The 17,882-nt window shown below is 37.2% G+C and overlaps 1 protein-coding gene across 6 annotated transcripts; it reads right to left on the reverse strand.

Annotated features, from left to right (window-relative positions):
• Positions 1–1,451: 1,451 nt before the first annotated feature.
• On the reverse strand, positions 1,452–17,397 carry LOC114352744 (4-coumarate--CoA ligase 1-like). Of its 6 annotated transcripts, none has more exons than XM_028304448.1 (11): positions 17,228–17,397; positions 10,242–10,398; positions 8,880–9,087; positions 8,207–8,525; positions 7,961–8,126; positions 7,399–7,498; positions 4,855–4,900; positions 4,627–4,759; positions 4,231–4,458; positions 1,995–2,165; positions 1,452–1,687 (listed from the first exon to the last, which is right to left on the reverse strand). In XM_028304448.1, exons 2-11 carry the CDS (start codon positions 10,374–10,376, stop codon positions 1,559–1,561), a joined length of 1,635 nt encoding a protein of 544 aa, XP_028160249.1. In that variant the 5' UTR covers positions 10,377–10,398; positions 17,228–17,397; the 3' UTR covers positions 1,452–1,558. The 6 variants fall into 6 exon arrangements, with proteins under 6 accessions (XP_028160249.1, XP_028160253.1, XP_028160250.1 ...); XM_028304452.1 differs by lacking the exon at positions 17,228–17,397 and adding an exon at positions 10,735–10,913 and having other exon boundaries at positions 4,855–4,893; positions 7,392–7,498; XM_028304449.1 differs by lacking the exon at positions 17,228–17,397 and adding an exon at positions 10,711–10,896.
• Between the last annotated feature and the right edge of the window lie 485 nt (positions 17,398–17,882).

Genomic DNA, 17,882 nt, shown 5'->3' on the forward strand with positions numbered 1-17,882 from the left:
AGTACGTGTCCTTGAAGTATTATCCCGGTTGGATTTATTTATCTGTGTTTTCTGATGTATAGGCCTTATTAGAACGTAGGCCTTATTTGTATCAAGTACCTTACTTATAGACCTGAGTTCTACAAACCAAAAGTTATGTATAGGCAGGTGATGTTTTTTGCTTTGTTTAAGATTCAACTTAGAGACAACTCTCGCCACAAAGTGCCACAACTGTGACAACTTAATTAAGTATTTAGTGAATTTGTATTTAATATTATCAATTATCAAAATGCGTTAAAGTCATTGATTAATTTTATTACCTAACATTATGTTACTTTACAATATAGACGTACAACCAAGTGTAGAACAATTTTCCGAATTCGCTTATGTTACGCCCACAGGAGCGCTGGGAGTTCGTCCATTAGGGATAATTGGATGGATATAATAGAGTAGCGGGCAGTGAAGAGCACTGGCTGCGGGCCGGGCCGTCCCCGCCACAATCAATCATGCTCGCGACAAGCACCGACACCAGCCCTACACAGAAGGGCTCTGACAAGCAAACATCTTTACTCTATTTGGGGTCACGTACTATGCAAGAAAGTTGAGTAGGTATGAATCACACAAGGGTTCCATCCATCCATACCCTTGAGATTCCCTGCAGACTAAAGACTTTGTTAGCCGGTAGCTTGATCGGCTAATTTGTATGAAGAATTTAATCGACCGTGTTCATACTGTTAACTGCCCGACTAAACTATCAGCAGCCGCTAGGTAAAGTCTTTACCCTGCGAGGAGACACGCCTTTTCTCATCCCCTACAACATCGTCAACATTCATTTAGATCTTGGTTTTTTACAGCGCTAATCAATCGTGGACGATATCTATAGGTATTACACAGATAGGTAATACTTACTTCTCAATTTCAAACGATTCCAGGAATAGCGTAGACGCCAAGAAGTCCATAAAAGGATTTTTAATTCGGTTAGGGGTTTCATTCTATTCCGTTTGAACTTGCAAATCCTAAGAGATAATCCTAGTGATTTCAATTATCTAAGGCAGTTTAAGATTATCTACAAGATTATCAAAGAATTTATATTTACAACTAGCTGACCCGGCGAACTTCGTACCGCCTTAGCGTAGAGATTTTCTTAATATTTTTTTCCGTAAGAACCATCCTTGGACTTCCACAAACATTTAAAAAAAAGAATTATCGAAATCGGTTCAGCCGTTCACACGTGATGCCGTGACAACGCGAAACGGGTTTCATTTTTATATATATAGATAATCTACTGATTAGAGAAAAACGTGTTTAGCTGATAGGCAGTTTTGTATGATGTAATATTTTGCAGTATTTTGCTCGTATGATTGACCCTTCTGTATTTTCAAAACAACAATTTATCTTTTTAAATGTAAAGGTAATAAGGTAAACTATACATACATAGGTAGGTACGTTACATAATTACAAAAACAATCTGATTATAAAAAAAACATGATTTAATGTATCTTAAACCAAAAACCAGTCATAATAAATCACTTAAATTAATTAAATACAATAAACAAACACCTACATAACATTTCATAAATCATAATTTACTCTTTTTCTTTTCTTGTAACTTTTGTCTGAGCACTCGCCGTAGTATCTTTCCAGATGGATTTTTGGGGATAGCTTCCACAAATATCACTCCTCCGTGGAGACGCTTCGCTTGCGATAGCTGATGAAAGAAATTTTTAAGAAATTGAAATAACAACGTAAAATTTTACCAGACTATAAAGAACTATTATTATTATAACTTAAATATAACAGGAATGAATCTTTTGTGTATAAAAGACAGATCGAAACAAATATTATTAGTGATAGAGCCTATGCTCTATCACTTATAATATTTGTTTCGATCTGTATCAGCGCATCTATATGCGCTATATGATTTTGAATAAACGTTCCAATTTAAAATTTCATATATGCAGAGACCACACAACGTCGACATTACCAATGTTGAAGGAAACGCGCTAAATACTGACCCTCGTTGCAGCAAAATCAATGATGTCCTTCTCAGTGGCGCGGGCGTTCGGCTTGAGGACCACGAAGGCGGTGGGCAGCTCGCCGGCCTGCTCGTCGGCCGCGCCCACCACGGCGCTCTCCGCCACCGCCGCGTGCTCCAGCAGGACGCTCTCCACCTCCGCCGGGGGCACCTAAAAATAAGTAGTATTTATTACTAAAAGATGTGCATGTACATGTTACGGTCAAAGTGATAAATGTGAAAATTATGAATAATCGCCGGTTATTATGAATAATTTGGTAAATGTGATTAATATGAGATCATTTATGTGTGTATAAAACTAAATAGGCGGCTTAGGGGTGGCCCAAGGGCCACCCCCGCCGCACCTTAACCTATTTTTCACTTTAAATCAAAACATTATGTTATAGGCATCATGGAAAAGTAATTTTATGCAAGAAACATTCCAAACTCATTATGCCAAATTATATTAATATATGATATCAAAACGTTCAAAATTATCACTTTTACCGCGACTGTCGGTAATTATTCATAATAACCGGTTATTATTAATAATTTTCAATTTATCACATTAACCGTAACATAACATGCAATTATTTATTCTGGCGGTCTTTGCACTAAGCAAGAAAGCTTGTATCGCCGCGGCCAATACGAACAATTACCTGCATCCACATGTTCACTTATAGTCTGTGACTCCACGCGCATTAAGACTCATTACATAAAACAATGTTCTTAGGTATAATAGGTAAGTAGTGTAAAAACACCACACGCTTTTACCCAACTTCCGGGAAATTAGAATACCTGCTTATGTACTACGTAGTTAAAATAAATTATTCCTTTAACTACGTTTTTTGAATTATAATTAAAATATCATCATTATCAGCAAATTCAGTATTTTTAACACTGACCATGCTACCTATAAGCACAGCTGGGCAAAAGACCGTTAGGCTAATTAGCGAAAGTTAACATTTAATTTTGTTTACGTACGGGTATGTTCGTAACGCAGCACAGATTATAGATGATAAAATGTATTTTGTCACGCGTTTCCGAAATGTAGGTACTCGTAGGTACGCTTTAACTTTAGCGATGTAAAAGTTTAGTGGGTTAGTAGCGATAATTCACATAGTTAACTATTTCATTAACAGCCCCAACTCCACATAAGTCACATAATATTGGATCCGATAATAATAGTATCAATAAATAAAAGCAATTATAGAGACATTGATAAATATCAAATATTTACCCAAGATATTATCATAATCGGTGACAGTAATCAGTAACAAATATCTTCAATCATTTATCTATAAAAGATACCTAGGCATGTAGGCATGCGCGCGCGTATACAGTGTGTCCAGCCAGGACATGTAGTGATCAAACATCAAACTTTAAGGGCGTGATCTATGGACAATTTTATCGACGAAAATACTTCAAATCTAGTGCTTGACCAAATTGCAAGGATTTAAGTTTTAAATTTTTAGTCGTTATAGGTACTCGTAGTAGTAGGTCGTTAAAGCATTTTCATCGATAAAATTGTCCATAGATCACGCCCACCCTAACTTTAAATTTTAATCATCCTACATCCCCGGACACACGTATAGCGGACGGGTTGCCGGGTGGGCATGACCCACCTCAGGATGTTGGGCTACCGATTTGAAGACGATAGTACCTACAAGTACAAGTACATTTATTCAAATCTAAAGTCAGTTAATTGATTAGATATATTCGGTGTCCAAAGTTCTATTGAATATATCTAATCTAAATGACTTGCCGATCATGATAATCATACCTTAAATATTGTACATAATATTGTTATCTAATCAACATGAGCCGTGGTTAAGTAATTTATATCATTATTTATAATAAGTCACCTAAATGGTTCTTTTATTGCGGAGCAATCAGCACCATATGTAGGCGCCAAATTTACCCCCCGCCTGAAATAAGCTCCTCAAGGCGGGATTATGGAGAAACGCCGTTCGCATGTACTCCGTAAAAACTAAAACTCAGTAAAACTCATTTATTTCTGTAAGTAGGCTTTAAAAAAGCACTTTTACACGTCACAGTATTAACCCTACCACTGCTTCAGGACAATAAATGGGCCAGTGCTGAGAAGAAGCAGCGCAAGAAACTCAGACACTATTGTCAGCCTCTTTTTCAAAGGTTTACAGGCATTCAATATTCTCCTAGTTACTATCCCCAGGGTGGTAACTGGTAAGTGATATAGGAAATTAACATTTACGTACCTGATGGCCCTTGTACTTGATGAGCTCCTTCAAGCGGTCGACGACGAAGAAGCAGCCGTCCTCGTCGTAGTAGCCGATGTCGCCGGTCCTGAGGTAGCCGTCGCCGTCCATCATCTCGCGCGTGGCCGCCTCGTTGCCCGCGTAGCCCTTCATCACGAGCGGACCCTTCAGGCAAATCTCACCGTTCTGCCTAGCGCCCAGAGTTTTGCCTGTCTCTAAATCTACCACCTGAAAAATAAAAACACATTTACCTAAGTAATTAATAAACCACAAGATTTTCTCATCGTTAAACAAATAATACCTAGTTATAAAAGTTTTAAAAAATAGGATACATAGCGATTTATCTCACTCAACTCTAAATTGAGAAGCTGACTGAACCCGAAAACGCATTCTCACCTTTGCTTTCACGCCCCGAACAGGATAACCCCCACTTCCAGGTTTACTTTTTTCTATATCAAGATCTGACGTCGCTAGCAAAGATGTCTCTGTCATGCCGTAACCTTGGAATATTCCAAGACAACTTGGCAATCTGAAACGAAAAAATGTAGAGTTAAGATTACTTATTAAAGAAAAAATAGAATGTGTTAAGAGTCCCAGACTCCCAGGCATATTCGCATATCTTACTGCTTCTTGGCGTCGTTGATGGTCTCAACACTGAGCGGCGCGGCGCACGGTGGTCCCGATTTAATAAAACATGGACATTGATGCTAGAAGCACGAAATTTTTTTTGATGGTTACTGCTATGATAACTAATAAGGCAAAAAAATATTACAATCCTACGACGTCTATTTCGTAGTAAAAAAAAATATGTAGATATTTTTTGTATGGAAGAAATTACGTTTCTGTAAATTTTTCGAAATTCTTAAACGATGTCAAAATGCCGATCACACATGTTATAAAACAAGTGATTCTGAGTATTTCATGCGAAGATACTTGTCACTTATCTCTGCGTACTTTTGAGTTATCGAGGGTTGAAAAATCGATTTTTTTATATTAAATATTTCCACGAAAAATTGCCAAAATTACAATATGGTGTATAAAGGGACACCTTTGATGACACATAACAACGACTCACACTCGCGCGCGCTCGTATGCATCAGCTTTTAATAAAATAAAATAAAAAATTAAGGGAAATACTTAATACAACATTGTATGTATAGGTCCGCTGGCCGTCAAAAAGTAGCTTATACGAGAGGTTGCCCAATTTACAATATGTCCATCATTGATTACTCACACAAATATCATCTCTCTCTGAAGGATAACAAGTTTTTTTTGTTTCCAGAAGCTTTTGATAGGATGGAAGCTCATAAATACTCTCTGAAGTGAGAATGACTGTGACCTGTAACACAGGTATTCATTTACCTAGCTCAGGCTCCGGTCTCACACAATCATTAATGAGTTTTCTTTAAATATTGTAGTTATATTGTATCCTGTAATGAATCTCAATTTGCGATATTGCCATTTTGACAAATTACATGATGTAACTAGCGCTAACGTTTATCTTCAGGTAGACACAGTTTTAAGTTAAAAGATTGTCTACAATTTACACTGGTTTTCGTTTTGGAACAGTTCTTTGATTATAGGTAGTCACTAATTTCGTTTTGTTAGACTCTTTCGGTTTAGCAAATAAAGCGTAAACTAATTCCTCCTCAGAATGATCTAAAAGTGTTAGAGAGCGCCTCTTCTTCTGCAGAAGAAGAATTTTGCATAAATCTTCAAAAGGTTTTTTATTTACAACAGAAGTCGATGGTTGCACATCTACTTCCGCAGTCTCATCAACTGGAGCGTCTTCCTCGGTGTTAACGTTGTCTATGCGTTGTGTTAACTCGGTAAAAGAACATTTTTTAAATCTAATTTTTAAATTTCGGCCAGACCATTTCAGACTAAAATGAGGAACGTATTGGCATTGAATTGTCTTCCGAAGATTTGAGTAATTATCAAATCATTAAGTCGTAATTTTACAAGAAATATATCAAAGAAGATATGGTCTGCTTCCAGTAGAGCCCAAAAGACATTTTTGCACCAGAATTCGCATTGGCTAGACTCTGAAATTGTCTGGCCGAATTGTAAAAATATGTTTTTTACCGAGTTAACACAACGCATAGACAACGTTAATACTGAGGAAGACGCTCCAGTTGATGAGACTGCGGAAGTAGATGTGCAACCATCGACTTTTAGTCCCTTGAAGACCTTGCAGAAGAAGAATTTTGCATAGACCTTTTGAAGATTTATGCAAAATTCTTCTTCTGCAGAAGAAGAGGCGCTCTCTAACACTTTTAGATCATTCTGAGGAGGAATTAGTTTACGCTTTATTTGCTAAACCGAAAGAGTCTAACAAAACGAAATTAGTGACTACCTATAATCAAAGAACTGTTCCAAAACGAAAAACAGTGTAAATTGTAGACAATCTTTTAACTTAAAACTGTGTCTACCTGAAGATAAACGTTAGCGCTAGTTACATCATGTAATTTGTCAAAATGGCAATATCGCAAATTGAGATTCATTCTCGCTTCAGAGAGTATTTATGGGCTTCCATCCTATCAAGAGCTTCTGGAAACAAAAAAAACTTGTTATCCTTCAGAGAAAGACGATATTTGTGTGAGTTATCAATGATGGACATATTGTAAATTGGGCAACCTCTCGTATAAGCTACTTTTTGACGGCCAGCGGACCTATACATACAACTTTGTATTAAGTATTTCCCTTAATTTTTTATTTTATTTTATTAAAAGCTGATGCATACGAGCGCGCGCGAGTGTGAGTCGTTGTTATGTGTCATCAAAGGTGTCCCTTATACACCATATTGTAATTTTGGCAATTTTTCGTGGAAATATTTAATATAAAAAAATCGATTTTTCAACCCTCGATAACTCAAAAGTACGCAGAGATAAGTGACAAGTATCTTCGCATGAAATACTCAGAATCACTTGTTTTATAACATGTGTGATCGGCATCTTGACATCGTTAAAGAATTTCGAAAAATTGACAGAAACGTAATTTCTTCCATACAAAAAATATGTATATATTTTTTTTTACTACGAAATAGACGTCGTAGGATTGTAATATTTTTTTGCCTTATTAGTTATCATAGCAGTAACCATCAAAAAAAATTTCGTGCCTCTAGCATCAATGTCCATGTTTTATTAAATCGGGACCACTGTGCGGCGCCGCACAACACTATCCACACCGACGACAAGTCGTACTTGCTCACTAGTGGGGACTTCGCAAGAAACACCACTATAGGTGGAACCGCCAATAGGATATTAATCTGCAAATACCATAAAAAACCATTTAAAACACAATTTCCTGTCAAAATTACTCGAGTCTTTTTAACATTATATTTTAGCGTTATAAAAGTTAAAATTCCGTGGAGTGATAATTTTATACTAAAATATGCAACATAATAGTTTCAAATATCTTCAAACAGTAGAGATGGTTTTCATTAAAGCATTGACTTAATAAAGAACAGAAATAAGTAAAAGATAAATATAAAGTAGGTAAAGCCCGGTCCGTGAGCACGTAGAATTTTGTCCAATGACCCCAAGCTACCCATCCCTATCGCTCGCGCGTAATTATGTTGCTATCGCGCTCGCACACTCACTGCGGGTGCCAGTCGCACAGTCGCGACAGTCTCACAACTTGGGGTCATTGGACAAAATACTACGTGCTCACGGACCAGACTATAGGACTAAAAAAAATCTAATCTGATACAAAGTTGATGTTACTTTACCTTGTATTTTTGTATAGCGTTCAAGTATTTATGAGGGTTAAATCCCGAAAAGTACACCAGCCGTCTTTTTGTGATTAAATAATTTATCGTAGACATCAATCCGTACGCATGGTACCATGGCACTATAGTTAAAAATGTTACATCCTCTACTGCATTTTTAGTATCTCTGAAAAGAAATAAATTTTAATTTGGATTATGCTATTCTGAAAGAAAATTTTCATCAGAAATTGTTTTTGTTTTACTCACACAAAATTAGCTGCAGAGTATAAAATGTTTAGATGCGTCAGCATTACGCCTTTGGGCAGGCCAGTGGTTCCCGAGGAGTACAGAATGTAGGCGGTGTCGGTCCAGCCCTGCACCTCCTCCGCCTGGAAAGCGCGCGCGTCCGCGGCCACCAGCACCCGGCTGTAGGGCACGACCCCGGCCGCGGCGGGCGCCCCGTCCAGCTGAATTATTGTCTTGATGAAAGGCAACACCTTAATCGTCGAATAGTTCAGTTTCATCGCCGCTTCTGAACTGATCATTATATTCGGTCGTGATATATTCAATACGTGTATCATTTCATCTGAAATCAAGAAAATTAATTCAATGTAGCATTAATGTAGGCGACAATATAGCCCAACGGTGTCGGTACCGGACTCGATGCCGCGAACTCACTCACTCGTGACACTCGTAACACTTGCAATATTTTTAGTTAAATGTAGTATAAAAAAGAAAATATCCGGAGCGGAAATAAGTATTGATGCAGTCAAGCAGATATAAGAGTAGATAAGTATGTTAATAATACTGCTCGAAAAGTTACCTATGTGTGTCAATATGTATTTAATCTAAATAGATGAATCTCATAGCCACAGATAATCCATAGCGTACTAGTCATTTAAATTAATTATATGAAATCAGTCAAGCAAGGTAGCACTACCTTTCGTGTAGTGAATGTTGAGTGGCGTGATGGTGGCTCCACAGCAGACGACGGCAAGAGCCGCCGAAATGTACTCCATCTTGTTTTCGCTACACAAGGCGACCACATCGCCGCGCTTCACCCCCAACTTCTTCAATCCTGTGCCAAAGTTCACGATTTCTTGTAACAGTTGGTTGTAAGTGATTTTCTGATCAGTTTCGCCATCGATCTGTAAACATTTGAGTTGTTAGGCAAGCTTAATTTTTTAAGTTCTAATGACAATATGCGCGGATTTAATACACTATACTAGTACCTAAGTACCAAGTGGGAGTGGGCGGGCATGATGTGCATGGCCACAACCAAAATAGAGACTGGTGACTGGTGGTGGTCAAACTTTTACCATAAACTCAAAATTTAAACGTTTAAATTTAAACAACTCAAATTGTTAAATTAAGATAAATTAATAAGTATGTATAGAATTATTCTTTTGAGCCGCAAATATTATGAATATCGGTATAAAATAAAATGTTTTCTCAATTACATATTACAAACAAACTGAAATGCATCAACATTATTGAAATCTCTAATTTCTCTACTAGCTTTTTCCCGCATCTTCGCCCGTGTTAATTTCGGTCTGTCAAAACTCAAGAATGTGTTTAACATCTCATCTTTATTCTGTAAGTAGCCTATGTTTTATAAGGTTATGGTGAAAGAATTTTCCAAATCTGTTCAGTAGTTTCGTAGCATCGGCATCGGAGCCTATTCAATACAAACATACAATCAAACTTTTCCTCTATATGTATTGAATTTACAACATTAGTGTCGACTAAAAATACTAAATACCTAAGTCATGCAACATTATTATTCTAGTCTTAAGTATGTTTACTTTCAAGATATGTACATAATCTATGAACTTTGTACCTACTTTGTGAAGACACAACACGTGAGGTGTTAAAATAAACATCAATAGTTGTGTTCAAAAGATTGTCTATCGGGTGAAAAAGTGGGTACATGCTAATGAGTTTTTAAATAAATAATTGTAATAAAGGTTCGGCCAAACCAACGCGATCAGCCGGCGTGCAGTGATGGCGACATAAATGCATTGAACGTCATTGCTGCACGCGGCACGCGCACGCCGACGGCGTGTGATCGCGTTAAGATTTTAAGAATACAAATCATGGAACTAAGAAAAGGGGCTGTTTGAGTTACGGACGAACGTTAGGACCACTCAGCTCGGACTCGGAGTGCTCGGACAAACAAATGGACACAGAAGAAAAGTAGGTATTTAAAGATTGCTTCACATTTATATGTACCTACCTATAGTAAGGTTCTAAATAAAATAAATCTAGATATAAAAAATAATTTCTGTACATAGTTACATACCAAAGCCACATTATTGCCTTCATCGGTATCTTGATACTCGCGTAATTGATCCAAAACGAACTGACCAAAAGACAAGTGGGCAGGAACATCGAACGCAGGTCCACCGTGCACAACGTTGTTTATTATTGACACCATATTGAACACTTTCTAATTCTTACTGGAAAGAAAAATTAACACATTAAACCCCTAAAAATTTAGTTTATTATTGATAAACCTTTTTTGAAATCCCGTAAGAAATTTTTCGCTGCAAGAAAAAGATTCTGAAAGCGGTTTCATATAAAGTCAAAATGTGCGAAAAAATAATTAATCCAATTTACTGACGGCTGTAAATTATTTTCCTGAAGTTAGATCGTTGATAATAAATTAATTTGTTAAATAAACTTCCTCTTTCCAGAAATATTGCGTACAGTCTTTATTAGAATACACACCTCCGCAGACCGCAATATAATAATAATAAAAGATAACTTACTTACTTGCTCGATATTTAACTTACTTAACATTTGTGCTCAAATAATTTGTTGCAAAGATTATTTTCCTCATTTATTTAAAAGACGCGAACGCGATAGCTTCTTCGCAAAACAACGTCGTAACAATAAACCATTTACTTAAACATCTATAAAACATCAGATAGGATAGCATGTTTCAAGATCATGATAGATTACAAGCAGATAAGATAATATTGAGTGGTGTCTTTTGAGGTTCCGTACAATTTTAAAAGAAAAATTTTAAAATAAAGTTATGTCAGTTTTGGGTAATAGCTTATAGCTTTGCAACATCCGTAAGGGGCCATTCATTTATTACGTAAGACCACAGGAAGACGATTTAGGGGGGTCGACCATGTCATATTTTTTCTTACAAGGGGGTGGGAGGGAGTCTCGATAGTTCTTACGTAAAATTACAAAAATGCGCAAAGTTAAAATTTGAGTTTTGCTCGGATGCGTGGTAAACGATTTCCATTTCCATGGCAAAGGACCCGCGCTACCCGCACTGCGCCTCCCGGGAATTCCCTGCTTGTGTACTAGCGTCAAACGTGTTTTTTTTCCTTTAGATTCTTACTTATAAAATACTAGCTTTCACCCCCGCGGCTTCGCCTGCGTGGAATTTTGTCTGTCACAGAAAAACTTTATCGCGCGCGTCCCTGTTTCAAATACCGGGATAAAAACTATCCTATGTTCTTTCTCGGGACTCAAACTATCTCTATGCCAAATTTCATCAAAATCGGTTGCGAGGTTTAAGCGGGAAAGCGTAACAGACAGACAGACAGACAGACAGAATGCTTCCGACTGCATTTGCAAACACTAAGTCGTCTTTTTTCTATATTTTCTGTTTATTTTTGTAATATTTGAATATTCGAATACATGTTAATTTACTATTCGAATACTAATTTGAAATTAAAAATTCGAATATTCTAATATTCGATTGCAATCTCTATTGCATCAGAACTTTTGCTGATATAAACAACAGGTTTGTTTATTAGTAAACGCCCACAGTGAAGCGCTAATGTCGCTTGCGATAACAAGTGCGGTCGCTTGCGATAAAATGCATGTGTCGCTTACGTTAAGTTTTAGAAAAAATGTGTATTCACGATAATTTTAGCACTTGCTGTAACTTTGTAACGGTTTTTTTTTGGCGGGCAACACCAACAGGGATGGGTCCGTTACGGTTTAAAATACTAGAATCGATAAAAAACGGTTTTTTGACAAAAGTGTCGCTTACGATAATTTGGCGGTAAAGGCTCGATATTAGTTGGGAAGTTGGGATTAAACAGGGGGGAGGGGTTCGGCCTATTCTTATTTTTTCTTATAGTAGGGAGGAAAGGGTCAAAAACTAGCGATAATAGTCTTACGTAATTTACTTATTCTACATATTGTAAATTCTACGTACTTAATTAGTTTAAAAATAATCATTAAGTGCCAATTTCAATTAATATAATAATTTGTCACAGACACTAGACAGCAGCTTTGTATTTCAGATAATTGACTGCCTGTCACGGTGATGTGGGAATCAAACCCGCGGCCTTTGGTACTTTAGTAAATGTAATTTAATTATTATTTATAGTATGGGGCGTCATTTTTTTTTAATATTTAGTATTGTAGGCTTAGATTAATAAAACCTAGATGGATAGTCTTCATACAAAGTTTCAATTACAAACGCTTCGTCAAGAGTGAGGCAAAAATCTTATGTCATTAGTTAGTGTCAATTTTGTTGGGGAGTGTAGACAGTGAAGGCGATTTTCCCGAGAGTAGGGAAATTTTTAATACGTTTTTAATTATTTTATAATTAACAAAAACAAAACGCGTCATGTACTTACTTATTTATTGAATTCAAAGTACCTACCTAATAACAATAAGATAAATCGACTTAAAAGTCGATTTATCTTATTGCTAAAAATTTAATTTAGACCCTAATACGATGCAGCGATGGTTCGGAACCCTTCGTGTGCGCGAGCGACTCGCGTATTATAGGTACGTAAAGCCACAGTACCTATAGTTACCTACTATCGCTCGCATACTCGTAATACACCAATGATATTATATAAAAACAAAACATCATTGTAATACACATAATAACACTGGTCAACAAAAAATCAAAATGAAAATGGTGCCGAGATTCTGTTGATAGTTTATTATTAGGTGTGCATTAGTAATAATAAAAATATTTTTCTTTCTTTTTTCCTACGTGTAGTTTTGGATCTACCCTCAGTTTTAAAATTTAGCTTTAATCGGTACTTTGGTTGCACAGTTTGTAGTGTTATCGGTACATTTTTATAAATGCATTTATTTTAATATCATGTCTGCATTGCCAAGAAGTTATCTCAACAATCAAAATGTATTTTTTTTACATTTGTGGTGTGTACACAGTTAAAAAGTTCAAAAATTCAGGCAATATTTTATTAAAAGTGCTTATTTTTCTTACTTTAAGTCGGAAATTGTGGTTGTATTCAAGCCGTAGATACCCAAAATTGTTTGTATAATCTGCTGTGAACACTTAAGACAATGTTACAATGGTCAAAGAAGTCGTAACATGAAGTTCAGAGTGGAGAAAGTGAGGAAAGAACAAAAAAAATCCTAGTTTGAGCATAAATATTTTTTTTTAATTAATTTAATTAAGTAATTTTTTATGGTCCATAAATAACAATATTAATAAAAAATACTGATTTCTTAAGTTCGATAGACTATTTGGAACGATTTGCATAGATTTTGTTAATTGAAATTACAATTTTTTTTTTCGGAAATTACTAGTCCAGTAACTACTCTGAAATTGTGAGACATGCCTTAAAAACTCAGGATGTCATAATTTTCATCAAAGAGCACTACCTCCACAGTCATCTTGACCAATCCCCAGAGAATCTTGGGTCACTATAGCATGCTATAGCTAAGAATAGGGAGAGCGATGCTATCAAGACCTAAAAACCATTGGAAGAGAGGTACCAAGCCAGATGGGATCGGTATATGATGGCTGATTACTGCTGGAGGATGTAACGTGATAGTTCCATTACACCTTATTCACAAAAGTCGTGGAAAATAAAGTTTTTAAGCATTTTAAAATATTATAAACGCTGATTTTGGTGAAATTTTGTATTTTTCTATACACGTCAAAATCTAGAAAACCACACGTAGGAAATCGACAAATTTGCTACTAAAGCAACCAGCATAAGGTCCTCAATCAAAAAATATATACAGTTCCTTGGCACCAAAACCACTGTTGACCAGTGTAATAATTCCTTTTTTATCAATTCAGTGCAGAGTGCAGTCTGTTCAAGCGTTCAAGTCTGATAAGCTAAACATTGCGGCATCTTAGAAGGAGCTACAATTTACAACACAATTTTATTTTATTTAAGTGCTGTGGACTTACAAGACAAATGCAAAATATCTGAATAATTAGTGTTTTAATTTACACCATTGTTTGAAGAATATTACAGAATTGAACTATAAGATAGGTGACAGTTCATTTACGAATATGAACTGACATGATCCATGATGACTCAATACAATATCACCAGTGGCGGATTTACAAATTTGCCGCTAGTAGGCCATTCAATTTTTGCCGCCCCTACTTACTGACTTTTGAAATTACCCGTAGGCTCCCAAGCCTTGTAAAGGGTCGCCTTAACCAGCGTATACCTAAGCAATGCAATCGTACAGGAGGGTACAAGGAAGAGGGGCAGCCACAGTAGGTAACACAGAGTCGTTCAGGTGAGTGCCAGGAAGAGGTGCAGCAACCGCAGTTAAGGAACGGCTAGGACGAACAAGGATAGGCGCATCCAGCTCGTAAACCTTGATAGGGTTACACTGGTGGAGGCGCTCCTTTTCAAGACTTGGAAGCCTGCGGGTAATGAGTCATTGGACGTGGAGAGGGTCATTAAATTATACACATATTTTCTGCTTTGCCGAACATTTGCACGAGAACGGTTTGTTCAAAACATATGAATTTGGTCTTATTTAATGCAGGATTAAATGCCCTTTAACCTTCAGGAAGACCACTTTTCGATAGGGTAAGTCCTTTACGCGGTATAACCGGAAAACCGAAAAAGCGCCCCTTTCGGGGGCCCCCACCACTTAAGCACAACTCCGTCTAAGTCGAAAACCTAGGAGAGTCTTTATGGGCAACTAATGGCCATTCTTCTTCTTCTTCTTTTCAGCCAAATGACGTCCACTGCTGGACAAAGGCCTCCCCCAAGGTTTTCCACAATGAACGGTCCTGCGCTGCCCGCATCCAGGCTCTTCCCGCGACCTTTACCAGATCGTCGGTCCACCTAGTAGGAGGCCTGCCCACGCTACGTCTTCCAGCCCGTGGTCGCCACTCGAGAACTTTCCTGCCCCAACGGCCATCGTCTCTACGAGCTATGTGCCCCGCCCACTGCCACTTGATTTTAGCAATTCTGCGAGCTATGTCGGTTACTTTGGTTCTCCTGCGGATCTCCTCATTTCTGATTCGATCACGCAGGGAAACTCCGAGCATAGCCCGCTCCATCGCCCGCATCGCTAATGGCCATTAAAGCAATAAAATCTTTAGTAGGAATTATATCCGATTTAATTCATTTTTGTGTTTAATTCTACTGGCCTATAAGCTTTTCTTGACTTAAAGTAGATCGTAGATAGTTTTTAACCCGTTTTAAGCAAGAAAAGCTTCTCACCTGAATGTGCACAGAGCCATGCGAAGTGCTATATCCAGTATAATTAGCTAAGAACTACTTAAAGGTAAACAGAAAGGCCAAGGCTTGGTAATACAGGGTGGCCCAGAAGAAAATTAACTTTTGAAAATTCAAGGAGACGAAAACTTTATAGAACTTTAACTATTGCAATTTAAAGAAAATTTAATGCAATTTATTTTTAAATTTACCTTTATTAAATTACATCGCCCAGGAGATTTCCTTGACGCTTACAACATTCGATCAACATACATCAAAATCTTGGAATGCGTTCGTCAGAATTACTTTGAAACCTATTTTCAATTTTTTGCCGAATGCTCAGCTTCAGTTGCTGCATGGTTGTTGGATTATAAAAGTATACTCTATTCTTAATGTAACACCACAAAAAATAATTTTCTGGAGTGAGATCAGGGCTTCCTGGTGACCAGGAGATGTCACCCCTGCCTGAAATTATTTTTTTGTGGGAACATGTCTCTTACCATCTAAATGCTCTCAGTTGAAGTGTGACACGTAGCCCCATCTTGATAAAACCAAGTGCTCCGGTCATAACCTTGCAAATCTTGCAGATTTGAAATCAAAAAGCTTTTCAGCCTACCAGTATAGCGCTCCCAAAATTAATCATCCTTTCAATGCAACTCTCAATCGGTGAAATCTCACTGCCTCTAAGAAGCGCTAATCTCATTCCAGCAGACTTCTTTTTGTGAGGTTACCTTATGAGCAGAGTATACTCTAATAATCCATAAACTCTGCAGCATTCAGCCATCCTGAATCCATTTTGAGGTAACTCTAAGGGCTCCTGCACACGACGCTGCCACCGCGCCGCCGCCGCGCCGTCGCCGCGCCGCTACACTGTTCATACGCACCGAGTAAGCGGCGGCAGCGGTGTTCACGCGGCGCGTATAAACAGTGCAAAGGCGCGGCGACGGCGCGGCGACGGCGCGGCGGCGGCGCGGTAGCGGCGTCGTGTGCTTCAGCGCTTACGAAGTTTTCCAAAATGTTGATGTATGTTAATGTTGACCGAATGTTGTAAACGTCAAGGGAATCACATGTACGATAAAATTTGTAAAAGATAGTAAATTTTAAAATAAATTGCACTAAATTTCCTTTAAATTGCAATAGTTTAAGTTCTACAAAAATGTACAGTTTTCTTTTCCTTGAATTTTCAAAAGTGAATTTTCTTCTGGGCTACCCTGTAAAACAATATACACGAAGTTGTGGAGAGATGGTGCTCGTGCTAGCCTAGGCTCCGAAGATCCTGTGTTACCTACTTAAGAGTTTTTTATTTTATTTTTATTGAAACGCTATTGGAATATTTTAAAATTCATAATCACATAAGTACCTAAGTATATATTACAGTGCGTTTTTTAATCGTTTATTTATATATGGATTGTGTAGGTATACGTATAATTATTTATTTTTTTTCCTGTAAAAAAATATTTGCTAAATTTGCCGCCCCTCTAAATCTGCCGCCCTAGGCACTGGCCTACTTGGCCTATTGGTAAATCCGCCACTGAATATCACATAAACAGTGCATTTTCCATAGCGTTTGTTACGAGCATATAAAAGAAAGTAAGGTAGCAAAAAATGAAATTCCTAATTTCTGACCGACATTAAAAAAGAGGAAGATCAAATGTTGACCATGACCTTGCTGGAGCATAGTCTTCAATGTCATTAGGTAGGTAATCTTATTTATTTTATTTTTTAATGTAGGTTAGTCGGTTTCACAAATGACCACTACAAATTACAAGAGAGATGATGACAATCACGAAACGGTGTACCGACTGATAAGAAGCAGAACCAATCCAATTAACTAAAAATACCGTTTCACACTCACCACAAAATATCACTGACAAGTTAACAAGAACACTTTGAAAACAACTAAAAAACAATAGCTTACGATACGACACACATGATATTCATATTCATGCCACAACAACCTTTAAAAAAGTAAGTCACAGTAAGCGCAATAAAAAATATTGTGATCCGACGGTACATAAAACTAACTAGTACATAAACTTTTTAACTATTTCTAACTTCGCCGACAATGGCGACAACTACGCATTCGAATTTGGATCTTAGTTTCACATTTATACATATTTTTGTTGGATGATGTTGCCTTTACGTTAGTATCTTTGTTTATTGGCTTCATTAACGAGTGACCTCACAGTGGTTAATCATAACACACGTTTAGGTAGTAACTCGTTTATCAAGTTTCAAAGTTCAGTTCATGTCGGTAAGGCATTAAGTTGTAGGTTTGATATTGCATCCAGAAATAAATAAAATACAATATGAATTATTGTAACTTAATTGGAAGATTTAAAGCTTCTGTTACGGCTTGAAAGGGCGTTAAGTTATTTATTTTATTGAGAATACATAAAACTACAATCTCGGTTTATGAGTAGGTAAGTCTAATATAAAAAGTACTTTGTGTCTCATCTGTGGCTCTGTGCGCCTACGCAAGCACACGAGAACGAGATCCGAGATTGGTG

Source organism: Ostrinia furnacalis, unplaced genomic scaffold, assembly GCF_004193835.3.
Source record: "Ostrinia furnacalis isolate ACB-3 unplaced genomic scaffold, ASM419383v2 OfSCF1435, whole genome shotgun sequence".
NCBI lineage: Eukaryota > Metazoa > Arthropoda > Insecta > Lepidoptera > Crambidae > Ostrinia > Ostrinia furnacalis.